The 14,953-nt window shown below is 37.8% G+C and overlaps 1 protein-coding gene across 2 annotated transcripts; it reads right to left on the reverse strand.

The window, feature by feature from the left end:
• On the reverse strand, window positions 1-14,376 carry LOC147284469 (Transducin/WD40 repeat-like superfamily protein). Of its 2 annotated transcripts, none has more exons than XM_086243725.1 (25): window positions 14,264-14,376; window positions 13,927-14,072; window positions 13,335-13,444; window positions 12,217-12,382; window positions 11,968-12,068; window positions 11,754-11,826; window positions 11,526-11,661; window positions 10,801-10,961; window positions 8,444-8,568; window positions 8,229-8,328; window positions 6,959-7,055; window positions 6,382-6,427; window positions 6,010-6,111; window positions 5,781-5,927; window positions 5,481-5,643; window positions 5,144-5,374; window positions 4,901-5,055; window positions 3,947-4,075; window positions 3,721-3,838; window positions 3,439-3,634; window positions 3,123-3,234; window positions 2,893-3,047; window positions 1,339-2,770; window positions 1,049-1,243; window positions 1-883 (listed from the first exon to the last, which is right to left on the reverse strand). In XM_086243725.1, exons 2-25 carry the CDS (start codon window positions 14,057-14,059, stop codon window positions 407-409), a joined length of 4,860 nt encoding a protein of 1,619 aa, XP_086099851.1. In that variant the 5' UTR covers window positions 14,060-14,072; window positions 14,264-14,376; the 3' UTR covers window positions 1-406. The 2 variants fall into 2 exon arrangements, with proteins under 2 accessions (XP_086099851.1, XP_086099850.1); XM_086243724.1 differs by having other exon boundaries at window positions 6,382-6,433.
• Between the last annotated feature and the right edge of the window lie 577 nt (window positions 14,377-14,953).

The following is a 14,953-nucleotide window of genomic DNA, read 5'->3' on the forward strand; positions in this document are numbered from 1 at the left end:
AGCGAAGAAAGACCCTCTTTGTCATGTCTGTACTTGCATTACAAGTCTTTAGATGCAAATGCATGTACCGAGGGGCTTTCTTTTTTTTGGTCGAAACCGAGGGGATTTCTATAGCGAGAATCTTTGCTTTCCTCTAGAAAATTTGGCCAATTCCATCAAAGTTGTTGCACCCTACAACAATACACCAGGTTTTTTTCTCTTTTCTTCTTTTTACAATAGCCCAAATCAAAATACATATCAGCCCACCAAAAGAGCCCTCTAACAAGAGATAGTTCCTAGCAGTCACCCACAACAACAACAACAACAACAACTCTTATGCAGCAAAATCTACTTTACACCACCTGAAAATTTTGAGGAAAAAGGGATGAACATATGCTATGGCCAGTAGGGAAAGTAAACTTAGACTTCAACCAAAGGGCGAAGGAACGGGTGCTGGCCCTGTGAGTGCATCTGATCTTTTAATGCTTCCCATGCCACATATAATGCAACCAGGCGTTATGAGAGCCGAAAATTTGGCCCCACAAAGATCACATACATCATATCCAATAGTTGACAGCCGACTAAGAGTGGCGGCACAGAACTGGGAAGGATCTTCAAGTGGATCAATGGACTTGTTTGACAGACCCCTTTGAACACACATGTCAACTAAGCTCCTCAGCTCATCCTGCTTACTTGGAGGTGCTTTGGACAACAAGAGTTCAAGCATCTGCTTTGAATAAGCATAATTTTGCACCTCCATGTTCCGCTTAATGGCAGTTCGAATACAATTTATCCTGTGCTTTGCCAGAAGAGGCAAAGAACCCAGGTGGCGTGAGAGTCTCGCCATTTCATCTTTTGCACTGATTGCACTAGGGCCGTGGACTTTCTGGAGTCGCCCAATTTCCTGCAATCAAACCCCAAATAAGAGATTATCTATCTGTTGCTAAAGTATGAATGACTGTCTATGTATTGGCAAAGGGCTGTATTGTACTCTTAAGACATTTAGCCTAAGGAAGTTGGATCTAATTCCATCTGGTCTATTTGAGAGTTTGAATAATAATTATAATACCTGAAGAAGAGTAACAGCTATCTTGTATTGAGCACAGATGGTCGCTTGTGATTTGATATCAGCTCCACGAGACTGATCCTTAGCTAGTGCAAGAAAAGCTTCATCAAAGCAAGATAATGCATCTGAAAGTTGATTCTGCTCAAGGTGAGCAACTCCAGTCTTAAAACATACAGAAGCAGCAGCCCCACGGGGAACCTGTTATGAGGAAAACCATGAAATAAAAGAGGATTAGGAGGGTGGGGAATTAGATAGTTATGCATGTGTGTGTAACATGTACATGTATGTATTACCTGTCCAGGACGCACAGAAGATGGTGGAGAAGGAGGCCGCACGGAAGGTTTTCCAGAATCTGCAGAATTCGGAACCCCAAGGGCGCTAAGATCAAGGGGTTGGGTAGAATGTGGGAACTGAGCTGACTGAACCTGAGGCTGTTGCTGCACAGCAACCTGGCTAGAGTATTGTGGTGGGACACCACCATCAGGAAGTCCAATGGACTCGTGCGGAACAACAGCCTGTTGAGTAGCTTGGGGGGGAACACCACCATCAGGAAAACCAAAATTGGCATTGGATGCATTGACCTGATGAACTGTTTCCTTGTTAATTTCAACCCCTTGAGAAGCTTGATCCAATTTTGAAAGAAAGGTCCCAGGAGGGGGTAGTGAGGCTGCAACCTGGAGGGATGGTATGGTATTCTGGAAAAAGTCCTCTGGAATAGGTCTAGCCGTAACCCCTCCACCTGTAGGAGCTTGCTGTGATACTGTTGCAGGTTGAGTAAATGAATCCATACCAAACAGATCACCAGGGGCAGAGCCTACACGAGGAGCCATTGATCCACTATTAACTGGAGGCGGTTGGGATAACATCTGGCTAAGGTCCTGGGATCCAGTCAATGACTTGGTCCTGCTCATAGGTGGACCCAACCCTTCACCAAGTTTGAATTGCTTCGTGGCTTCTTTGATCTTATTCACATCCACTGCAGTAGAAGCAATTGGCTTCTCTCTTATTCTAATGTGCAACTTTTTAGTTTTTGAAGTTTCTTCCTCATCGCTGCTGCTACCATCAGCTGCACCATACATTGTTTTCTTGAATTCTTCTTCAGCTTTAGCCTGTTCATCTGCCGCACTGGAATTAGCAAACTGTTTGGTAAGTGTTTCCAGACCCTTCAAGGAATCACCATCAGGCACTCCCTTGGATTTATTAGATGTGGATAAAACTGAAGACAATTGAAGACCATTTCGCTTACTGTCACCACCTGCGGATGTAAAAGTTTTGACCAAACTATTTTCCCTTACTTCTACGATGTTGCCTCTTCCTTTGATTGAACCCAAGTACACACCTATATGATCAGCAATAATGGATGGAATGGTACCATCATCAGTCTTCATGTATGGCATCACCTCTGCAGCCAGTTCCCACTGAGGTATTGCCTTCATGTTAGTTGGGGTTTTGATTTCCCAGTTCCCACCACCCCATTCAGGACCTTTAGGAACCATACTCTCAGCAGCAAAGTTAGCAAAAATTCCTTGAGTCCATCCAGTAGAGCGGACTCTTAAAATCCTCTCACAGTATCGTCTTAGTTCTGAATCAGTGGCATCTTCTTCCAATTTTTGAGCAAGACGTCGCATCGCACTGGGGTTAAGGTGGCATATAAAGAGATCTAGCATACTTTCATAATCTGCTATAACTTCAAAGGTTTCTTTTGCACTATCAAACTGACCAAACCTGTCAGAGTACAATATCAAGAAATTTAAAAGGAGAAAGATACAGAAAAAGTTTCTTAAAAAAATTGTTAAGACATTTGCAGAATAAAAAATTGAAATGAACAGTTTGTCTTATCTGCATACTTGATACATGCATATCCCAACTGGCGGAATCGGTGGAATAAATGAGATGTTGGAGGACACCTTGGATAATCTCTAGAGCGCAGAAATTCATCTTTTAAAACAGATAAAGCAGTAGAAAACCGGAGAGCTTTGATAGCATAGGCACCCCGCAACACCTAAGTCATTTATATGTTCAGTAAACAAAACAGACGATTAACAAAATTCACTAAACAACACATTCTTTCACTCACCTGAGTGAACTGTGGTCCTGCTTGAGATAATGATACAGAAAGATCTCCACAAACAGGAGAGCCTCTTGCAAGAATATCAAGAGACCTTGGAGTGATACGCAAGCTGTCAAACCTTCATTCAGAAAGAAACGCCACATATCAAGTATCATCAGCCTTTATTCATGGACCCATATTTATTAAGGTGCCGTAAAGAAGACATGATGTTACAATCCATAATGTTATAACAGTTATACTGCTTTAAGATGTAAAAAACATAAAAACAATTTCCACAAAAGATAGCAAGTGTATAAGTTGAGATCATGGGAAGAAGAAAAACCTTGATGTTATTTGATACAATATCTCTGGAAGGTCAAGCTTCTGCTCAAATCTTTCTTGCATCGTGGCAAATCCAATAAGAAGAGGTTCAAGGAGCCCAACAAGACAGCTCTTAATCTCAATTCCCTTCTTTTGTCTGGGATTTATTTCTGTTGGGCTAGCAAGCAACAGCCGGTCATTCAGCGCACCAACCAAAACTGCACAGAAATACATCGTAATGAGTCAGAAGAATAACAGTAGAGAAAGATACATACCTGCATCAGCAGCATCACAAGATACATACCTGCATAAGGCATATTGATAGAGAGAATAGTCCTCACTTTCCCATCCCAGCCAAGCACACTAATTGCAGTGGTAGTAGAAAAGAGAAGTGCAGGGCCAACCCATAAAAGTGATCTAAAGTGAATAGAAGTCAAGTGCTCAAACAAGTTTATGTAACATAAAAGTTCAATTGAATCAATGATTACATAAAGTAAAAAATTTTACACCAAGATATTGTATGAGGATATTGAAGGAAGTCCTTTATCAAATTTTGCAGAACTGCCTGCCAGTATCTCTAGATCTGCCGAAACCATAAGCACCCTTTGCGTAGTTAATATTCCAGCAACATATCCCCTAAGAGTTTCTTGCCAGTGAACCTGTCATATTTGAACAGAAAGAGCTTCAAAGGGGGATTCAAAAACTCTTTCACATAAAAAAAAAAGTCCACACCAGTGGACAGTCCCGAAGAATACACTTGCAGAAGAATATAGTTGCATGTGTTGTGATTGCAAATGTCGTCACTCACTTTAATAAGTAATCAACAATATGCTTGACCCAAAAAAAAAATCAACAATATGAATGTACAGGAGCTGTATATATAGAAGAAATTTGGAGAGCTATGTGTCAGATGCAACCATAGCAAACAACAATAGAGAACTACTGGTCTTATCATAAAAAAGCCCTAGAAATAAGGTTTCAGGAAAATAAGGAACAGTTGCTCTATCTTTTTGCAGGAAAGTTATAGTCTGCAGGGTAAAATACATGAAACCAAAACATCCTTGGTTTGAACCTGAAATTTGGTTAGGCAATGTGAGAGAAGCAAAAGGGAATGGAAGTTTATTGGAATAGAAAAAATATGGATTTATTCACATAAAAAATAAATATGACAAGATCTGGCTGCTTCAGTATCTGATGTCAACGCCCGTCCCCTCCTCCCCCCGCCCCAAAAAAAAGAGATGGAAGAAATTAACACTTTGGTATCAAAACACAGACAACAAGTCAATGAATGCCCAATTTTTAACCAGCACCAACAAATGTCCTAAAATATTTTTCACCATTCAACAAAGGGTCATAAGTTTGCTTGAATGGGCAGTTTTGACTGAGGAAGTGTAAGGGGGTAAAGGTTTTACCCTCACCAACACATAGGAATTACTTTCCATTGTTCAACACTACGTAATAAGCTTGAATGGTTATAAGATCACCTGAAGTACAATCTCATTTAGTTTCAACTTAATTGACTTTTTCCCTTCACTTTTTGTTGATATATAATGACCACCAGCATTAGAAAGGCGGTATCCTTGAACCAGCTTTGCCAAGCCAATCTGATTCCCATGAGAAGCAAACATCAATGTTGACTCTACAATCACATAATACTATGATTAGCACATACTGTTGATGAACCTTTTTTCCAAATTAAACATAATAGTTATTCTTCCCTCAAGTACCTATTGGAGTGGAAAAGATTCGATCAACTTCACTTTCAAACATAAATTGCATTGGGACCCGGGTGGGACTAGCACCAGTATCCATAGATTGGTTTTCTTCAGACAGTAAATTCTTTTCATTAGCTTCTGGAGAAGCCTTTTCAGGCAGAATATGTAAAACCAGTCCAGTCTTATCATCATCAAGAATTGCAAACTGATTTTCCTTGGGGCCAATAAATGCTGCATCTCGACCTACAAACTCAAAGATGCAATTTGTGAATAATTATTGATTACTACATCTCCTACATACATATTTAGATATTCTAAGGACATAAAGACATCCTATAGACAGATGAACCTTTTAATGTGCTGCATTTACTGTTTCCCGTCTGAGAATCAGTATTCTCAAAATATAGCACCACTTCATTTGTAGCACCACTAAATTCATAGACAACAAGAAATAAGTTCTGTTTTTTACTGTAGATCACGTATTTAGGATGGTATTCCACATTTCCAGGAACCTATGTAAGAGGAAAATAAAAGTTATTTCAATACCACGAATGTTGGCACCACTAAATGGGAAACCCTCACAAAAGCTAAAGGGGATATATAAGACATCAGAGTAATTCAGGAGATAGTATATCATGTTCTACATTACCGATGTATAAAGTTTCTTGTAGATAGTATCTGCTCCAGAACAGAGATTATATGCCATAAGGTATAATCCATCTACACTAAAGGCCCTGACAGGATAATGAAGAACCCGGTTCTCTTTATTGAAGAAATTTAGCTCCAGGTGAAACGGCTGAAAGTGAACCAAAGTTGTCATACTGGAATTAAGCAAAAGAAACAGAAGATACAATCAATCTTTATCAGAAGCAACTTACCTGACAAACAGGAACGTCCTTCAGATGATGCTTAGTATCTACAATAGTAATGAGAGGCAGCCGAGATATTGGGGCACTTTTGGCATGACCTTCCATAAAATGCTGTAATAATAACGCAAAGAAATGATACATCAATAAATTGAATTATAACTTAGGAAGCCTGATTAGATCACACAAGAAGTTTCAAAAAAGTGTTTAATATAAAAGAGATGGGACAAAATAAGCTAGATAGTGGTTTTTACAAAGTTGCAACCCAGCCCATTACAGCCTGGTCACATTCAAATTTATCCATGATCCATCCTCATAACATTATAAACCATATTCACTAAAAAAATTTCTCCTTTAGATATTTATAAAAAGAAAGTGGCATACACTGTGGAGAAAAGCCTTCCGAGCAATGTCTGATATTGTAAGCTGACTGTGGCTGCCAGAAAGGACACATTATTATTGAAAATAAGCAATAGTATTAAAGCACCAAACTAGTCCAATGAATTTCAAATCAACAAACCCTTGAATCCCAATGAATAATATAAGCGTGCAAGTCTAAAACTTGAACCAAGAATAGCAGTAAAATGATAACCAATGAGTAAATTAAATCCTAGAGGTCAAAAAATGCAGCTTGTGCCATCAATAATAACCCAAAAGAAGAAAAAGGTTAAAGCAAATCTTATTAAATCAGTAATGACTAGCAACAGTAATACAACTAAGCTTAGTGTATGTATTTCAATCTTAATAACTGTTACTTTTTTAAATGAATAAGAAAGCTGACAGCTGTAGAGAGGGAAACCCTTTACATAAAATATTAACAAATGTCAAGCATTTGAGGTCAAGACAAAGGGTCCTGAATTCAACCTCAAGAAATTTTAGGATTAAATTACCACATAATTATTATTTTATAACATTAAATCCAACCTCTAACAAATCGGGTTTACAAAAGTTTTGATCTCACCCTTTCAGATGATGCTCTTGCAGTTGAGCTTGAAGTTGATGTTCAGCTAATATTCCAGATGAACCCAAAGATGAAAGCTTTTCTTTCAAAACAGATGCTGCAAAATACTTCTACCATTAGCATATCTTGTCAATAAGCAAGGCAGCAATATAAAGAACATATATGAAGGTTCTATTCATAGCATTAGAAACTCCAAAAATTTGCCATCTTTCAAAAACCAAACAAAACAATGTAATACATGTACAGAGTTTCAGGGCATGTATCATGTATAAAACCGATGATTAATAAGCTTGCACGCTAAAGATGTCTACAGGGTGACCAAAACTATGGTATATTATCAGCATTTAAGGGAAATAAATGTTACCTTGGTATTCTAAGAAGTATATATAAGGATTTTTTTCATTTCTACCTTAAATCTTAGCTACAATTGTCAATGGCACAAGAGAAGAGAAAAGACAAGAAAGAAGGCAACTATTTAAGCATGCAACAGAAAAGTAAGGTTCCGTAATGACTAATGTTCTCATTGGACCTTGATGTACATATATGCTGCCCACCAAGCACATAATTTGTGGGCCTTCCACTCTCATAATTTAGATCGATCTGGATCCTCTGCTTGCCTTATTTTTACTTGACTTTTAACCTAAGCCTTTCATTACAAATTCAGGGGTTTTCTATTTTTGAGTTTTATCATCAAACCCTAAACCATAAAGAACAATCCTTATATATTTTTGCAGCACCCTTTTGATTAAAAAGTCAAGAAATGTCTAAGGCAAGTATACAATCCATATTCGTACGTCATAGTTAAGATGTATGTAGAACAAGAGAACCAATAGTCAGACCAAAATAACAACTTCGTGGTAGTTGCCGACCACGTACTAAGACATATGACCACAAAATTAGAGCCTCAAACATAAAGTGCAACATCTACCATGAGAAATCTTTGATGAAATCCTTTTCCTATTAACTACTGAAAACATCCTAGTTAATGATGAGAAAATTTACATATGATATAGCTTGTTATAACTTATCACTAGACCAAATTATTAGAAGATTTCTAAAACATAGGCCATAGAAAGTAGAAATTTCCTCATAATGCCGTTGTGTCAAGGAGGAAAAAATTCAGCATAAATGACACAAAGAAGAGAAACAAAAAAGCACTTGAGGAACACAATGAACTCTACATCTGCATGTATTGAAAATAAAAAATATCACAACTCAAACAAAACAGTTCAAATAAATACACAAATATTGGGGAACTCTTTATTTTCACCTGAAGATCCTCTTGCACCTTGCAAAACTGCAAATAGCTGTTTCCTCCCTTCCCTAGTGTATGCAGCCCTATTTTTCACATTGTCTCCACCTGTCATATTCTATAACAGAGATGAAATATTCAAAATGTGCACTTTTTGACATTGGGGGTAAGCAAAATGTGTGTTTTTTTATGAAAAAAGTAAAATGTGTGCTATGTAAGTGGTTGCTCTTAACTGTAAACAGAAGTGCTGCTAAATTTAATTTGGAGTGAACTTCTAGAGTTTTGATTCGTGGTAAAGGGTAAACTGTTTCTCCACCCTGCTGGGAAAGGATGCGAGGAATATCTAGTGATTCAATTGCTGCAGAATAAATTGAACACTATAGTCAGTGCAACCTATCATAGAGCGAGGTAATTATAGCCACAAGTGTGTATACGAGCATACTGGTTGTCAAAACCTATGAAAGATAGCACCATTGGTGCCCATGCAAACACGGAATGTCATATACAAAAAATCATACATACTACATTTATATCTATATACAATAAGGGTGAAGTATTAATAGAACAAGAGAACCAATAGTCAGACCAAAATAAGAACTTCAGCGTAGTTGCAGACCACCTGCTAAGACATATGACCACAATAAAATTCTAAGAGAAGATAATTCAATTAACTTAGGATAAAATAGTAAGAGTGCTGCTATTTGCACACCCTTTTCTTCTCTTTGCACACCCTTTCTTAAAAAAAAAAAAAAAAAAAACTCAAAGGAAAAGACCTTATACCCCATCCATTTTTCTTTTTGCACACCCTTCCTAAACAGAAAAAAAAAAACACACACACACACACCCAAAAATCACACCCCATCCCCATCTCCCCCCCCCCCCCGTACACACCCCCTCCCCACCTCTCCTCTCTCCGGCACACACCCATCCCCGAGCAGCCTACCACCGCCGGCGACCACCCCACCCTCGCGCGCCACCACCTTCCTCGCAGCACCACCACCTTCCTCGCAGCACCACCACCGCGCGCAGCACCACCAAAAACAGCCACCATAACCAGCCCGGCAGCCCCTCCTCGGCTCCTCCCTCTCTCTCTCTCTCTCTCTCTCTCTCTCTCTCTCTCTCTCTCTCTCTCTCTCTCTCTCTCTCTCCTCTCACCCAAGCAGACAGCCAAACAAATTTAAAAAAAAAAAAAAAAAATTGCAGCGGGTTCGGCGGACCAGTGCCGAACCCGGTGGTTTCGTTCGACAGGTACCCGCCGAATAGAATAGGATTTTTCGGTGGGTACTTACTGAACGAAACCATTGGGTTCGGCACTGGTCCACCGAACTCGCTCCAATTTTTTTTTTAAAGTTCTCTTCTCTCCGGCGTGCGACGGTGAGCTAGCTGCGAGGAAGGTGGTGGCGCGCGGTGGTGGTGCTGCGAGGAATGTGGTGCTGCTGGTGCGAGGAAGGTGGTGCTGCTGGTGCGAGGAAGGTGGTGATCGGGCGGAGGGAAAAAAAACAGAGCAAGGGGGGAGGAGTCGGAGAGGAGAGGAGGGAGGCGAAGGCTCGGGGGGAGGTGGTTGGGGTGGGGGGAAGAAGAAGAAGAGAAAGGGTGGGGAAGAAAAAAAAAAAAATTTGCAGGTGAGGGGAGGGGTGTGTACGGGGGGGAGATGGGGATGGGGGTGTGTGGGTGAAGGAAGGGCCAAATGGTCTTTTTTTTTAGTTTTTTTTTTTTTTTTTTTTTTTTTTTTTTTTTTTTTTTTTTTTCAGAAAGGGTGTGCAAAAAGAAATGTAGGGGTGTGCAAATAGCAGCCCTCAATAGTAAAAGAGTAATACGTTAAATTAAAAAAATTAATAAAGTAAAATAGCAAAACAAGAAGCACGTTTCTTTAAAAAATGAACAACCAATTGACAACATTTGTTACTTCAAAAACAGCCACATACAAACAGTTGACTAATTATCTTCTTTTTTTTCAAAATTATCCATTTAGTCAGATAAAAAAATCCATTTAATTACTCACTAAATTGATTCTCACCAGACTTAACCTTTGCCTAATCTCTCTATTTCTCAACTGCATTTTATGTTACTATTGGTGAAAAACCCTGTAAATGTGAAGATCTAAAATGTATTTCCTTTAATTATTTTTCTTTGATTTTCTTTCTTCTTATCTTTTCTTATATATTACTGTACAAAAAGTATCTATATATGCAATAAAAAATAAAACCTCTTGGCGCGCACAGGAGCATGTGCCAAGAGAATAGTTAAAAATAAAAAGAATTTACATATTACTAGTTTCCTTGTGGTGGTGGTGGGGGAAGGGGGGAACCTTCATTGTAAAACGACGATAATAATTCATTATGATAAATTTACAGTATCCTAAAATATATAATCACTTATGCTTTGTTTGAGACTTGTGGTTGTCGGGAGAAATATTATTTACATAAATACAAAATAAACAAATAAATAAATAAAAACTAGCAGTTGTACAGTTACAAAAGTTAAATGTAAGAAACGAAACTGAAAGGATGCCAATATGTTTCATAAAAGCAGAATCACATCCTTTTCAGGGTAAAGGAAAAAAGTAAAAATAGTAATAATAATAACTAACCAGCAGGTTCAAAGAAATTTGCTTGCATTGGAGGTCTATTAGGATTAATTATAACCCTTGTTTTCCACACTTGAAGAGTTCCATCCTTGGACACAGTTACAAGTAACCGCAACATTGGGAGCCAAGCAACTGAAGTTAATGGTTGGGAACCCACTTGTGTACTGAATTGCAATAAAAAGTCAAAACTTAGAATTTTGATTAATACCAGCAAGAGATTGACAGAAGAAGCAAAATTTCAAACAGAATTGGATTATTTAGGTAGCCAATATGACCTGTATGTATATGAAGATATGAAACAATCCATTTCAAGCAATCCTATTCTAACATTCCGGCTTAAAAAAAACAACCCTATTCTAAAACCTCTTAGCTTTATAGAGGAGCTTGCAGATTTTTTATAGCCATTCAAGGTCAACTGAAGTTTTTTAAGGTTAATAATGTAATGTTTTTAACCGCCAGTTGGCTGTGATAAGATTGTCCGTAGGATGTTCTTTATTAAATTTGGTAAAACCTTCACTCCATTTTTTAAAATGAAAAGAAATAAATTGGTGAAACATAAAATGAAAGGGTAAAAAGAACATTAATCAATGAACTCCAGCAGAAGGGTATTAAGGCATTAATTCATTACTTTCCTAATCTCCAGTTTTTACTTCTTTTTTTTGGCCTTTATGGCACAATCAGTATTTCATTTCAGAATCTTTCTAGTCTTGCTACCATAAATGACTTACATTCCAATCATATTAGGTCTCTCAGTTGACACATCCCACGCAAGAAGCGTACCCCGTCTATCACCAACAAAAATCCACTCCAATGTTGGGTGAAAACCAAACGCACCAGCACCAATAAGCTTTATGGTGTTGTCAACTGAAGAACAAGAACAAAAGATGATGACACATATACCACTTAAACGAGAATAACTTATTACATTCTGAACAAGAAAGAGTCACTCATTTTACTTTGTAAAGTGTAATGAACAGCATATGTGTGAATGTTGTAAGCTCGAATCAAACCATCTGCATATGCCACATACTGAAATAGGAAAAAAAAAAATATGCTTATAATATGCCAGAAAAAAAGATTAAGCACATTAGATGTATTTATTCAGCAGCCACCCAATGTGTACCGACTACAAGGACAATAGGAATAAATTCAACCAAACAACTGTATTACCAGAACAGGGAGGCGAGGGTGGCATGCCAGATTGACAATAGGTTTCTTCAAGTCTGTCTTTATTTTTGTTGGCGCCCTTCCTCCTTCAACAGTTCCAACAACTTCATGCATATTGAAGCAGTATCAAGAATTAGAGATAACCAGTAGGAATAATTAACATGTAATAGTATTATACATTTCTTGTGGCTGCATTATGTATGTTTAGAGAGGGGGGGGGGGGGGGGGAGTTAACAATTAAAAGAAAAAAACCTGTAACACTCATCCTTCGGTGGAAACCAAAAAACACTACAGGTTGGAGAGGCGTCAAAGCAAGATGGACTTCTGAATCAGAAGAAATTTGCTCCATCTTCTTCTCAGGTGAATGCAAGACGCAAGTTTGCTCAGCATCAAAATCACAGGAACGAATGGTACAATCCTACAAAATGGGGTATAAACATATCCATACTCAGGCAAGCAAACAAGAATATCCATAATATAAAATATGCAGCTTCGGAAGACTATCAAAATTCAATATAAACCAAGCACTGAAGATTCTTAACACCAAATAAAATGTAATTCTACACAAAGCAACAAAAGCTTAAGTAACACAAAATGATTGAAGTAGCAAGAAAAGACACAGATTTACATTAACCAAACAATGAAACTTCAAAATTGTTCAATTGTTATATGACCTTTGACCAATCTCTTCAAGAATCACCCATTGAGATCAAATGAAAAAGCATCAGCTGCTGTAAAGCATACATCTTTGACCTAATGGCCATTCTCATTTATAGATGTTTCTAAAAAGTTACCAATTGGATATTCCAACCATGTGCATGAGCATAAAATTTGGCCCATGATCCAGATATTCAGTCACATATCGTCCCCTTGCCTACCAATCAGTGAGCATAATCTATTATAGTGGCCAACAAATGTAGTCAACATGACACTTCCCAGAAAAAGAAAAAGAAAAAAAGAAAAAAAAAAAAAAAAAAAAAAAAAGGGCACAACTTCAAGAAGTTGGCACAATTGAAACTAAATTCCACAGTACTCTAACTAGAACACTTGATAGATACTTGGATGTTAAAAAATATAAAAATTAGGACATGAACCAATAATTATTAGCACAAAGCATGGAATTGAACATAAATTAGAAGGTCTTATTTACAAGGATTTGAACTCGAGATCTCTTGCTATAATACCACGATACCATTTATTAATTTACCATTGTTCCCAAAGGCTTAAACTGTTAGGATGTGGAGCAACAATTATTTAATAAACTACCATGTTCTAAAACTAAAACCTGCATATTACCATTGAAAAGATATTCAAGAAGCAATTCTCTATATCTAAATGTCCTGAACAGAGAAGAGTATATGGGCACCAACCTCAAGGATTGCTACCACGGAATGCCCACTCGTGGGACTATAAGACATGCGGACAACAGGTGAACCAATATCAATAGATGAAATCTTGCTTCCTGTCAATGCATCCATTTCTGTGTGCACAAATTAAGACAATGTCAATTAAAATTAATCAAAGTGCATATGAAGAAAAAACAAGAATATAAAGGTAAACCAAGTTTATAAACAAATTCAATCTATAAACATTCTTCAGTACTCGGATTTCCGGGGTCACTGAGTACATCCATGTGGCTATTCTTAAATAATTATGGGATACTAGCGGTTTTTTAAGAAAATTAACCCGGCATCACTAACATTGCCAATAAAACCTCAAGTATAGACCTTTAAACTGATAATAGAAGCTCTCACTCAAGCACCAACCATAAAATTTCACACCACAATTAGTTAGTAGAATAATTACACCAAGGCACCTTAACTCCAATGTCACACTCAAGCACACGCGCAAACCCGAAAAATAAAACTTCAAATTCCAATTAATGTCACTGTAACTAGAATGATTCGAAGTACAAAACTGAAATTACTTATAATTGATAAAAAGGAGGGAATGGGCTGTTACCAATGATGTAGTTGCCGATGGCGACGGCGACGAGCGCCTGATGGGGATGAAATGCAGCAGCATGAGGCTGCAACGGTTTTTGGCTACGCCCCACGTGGCGCAGATCCAGATGCTGCACCGTCGTCCACTCCATCTTAGACGTTCACCTGCAACTCAAGCATCAGAAACCAATACATACACCTGTACTATATCTATATGTATGTGTATACTGTTGCCCCCAAAATCTTAATTCTTATCGTAAATTTGTTGATTGTTATGAATCGAATAGATCGAGAAAGAGAGAATATGCAGATGGTTTAGATCTTGCTTTACTTGCAAGTGAAAATTGTGGAATTACCTGGTCAGAGACTCAGAGTTGAGTGAAATGGGAGCTCATTTGAAGTAGAAGAAGAAGATCAATGACCGGGACGAAATGCGAAAATTACAGACAGGGAGGAGAGAGGTTGAAGGACCGCGCTTTTCAATAACCGAATGAAAGGGGCCCAACTACTACTCTCTTTTTCTTTCGTGGGCTTAGATGGGCCGATATACCGGTGGCCCATTCTATGTGCACTCGAAACTTACTCCCGACACCTATGATTTAAGGTCACGTTTACTAACATAAAATGAGAGAAAAAATAAATTGGAATGAGAGAAATAATTGGAGTAGGGATGAGTGAATTCTGATAGGTTGTTTACTAATCATCTAGAATGATAATAAAAATGAAGTTGATTCACACTTCTGTATTTATTAACAATCATGAATCGAAATAAAAACTTGTTTAAATATTACAAAGTTTCAGTGTTGTAAAAAAAAATTATTTTTTTATTGGATATTTTGGGATTATTAAAAAAAATTGAGGGTACTTTTGATATAAATTAATAACTCATGATGGAATGAGAGTCAATAACATGTCCCCTCCCCCCTCAAGGAATGAGATTGGGGGAGTGATTCTTGATTTTGGAGTGGGCTCCACTTATTTTTTGATTCTCTAATACAAGTAAACACAAGATTGGAGTAGAATGAGAATAACTCTTATTCATTTCA

This window comes from Dryas octopetala, chromosome 5 (assembly GCF_963921425.1).
Source record: "Dryas octopetala chromosome 5, drDryOcto1.1, whole genome shotgun sequence".
In the NCBI taxonomy this organism is placed as follows: domain Eukaryota; kingdom Viridiplantae; phylum Streptophyta; class Magnoliopsida; order Rosales; family Rosaceae; genus Dryas; species Dryas octopetala.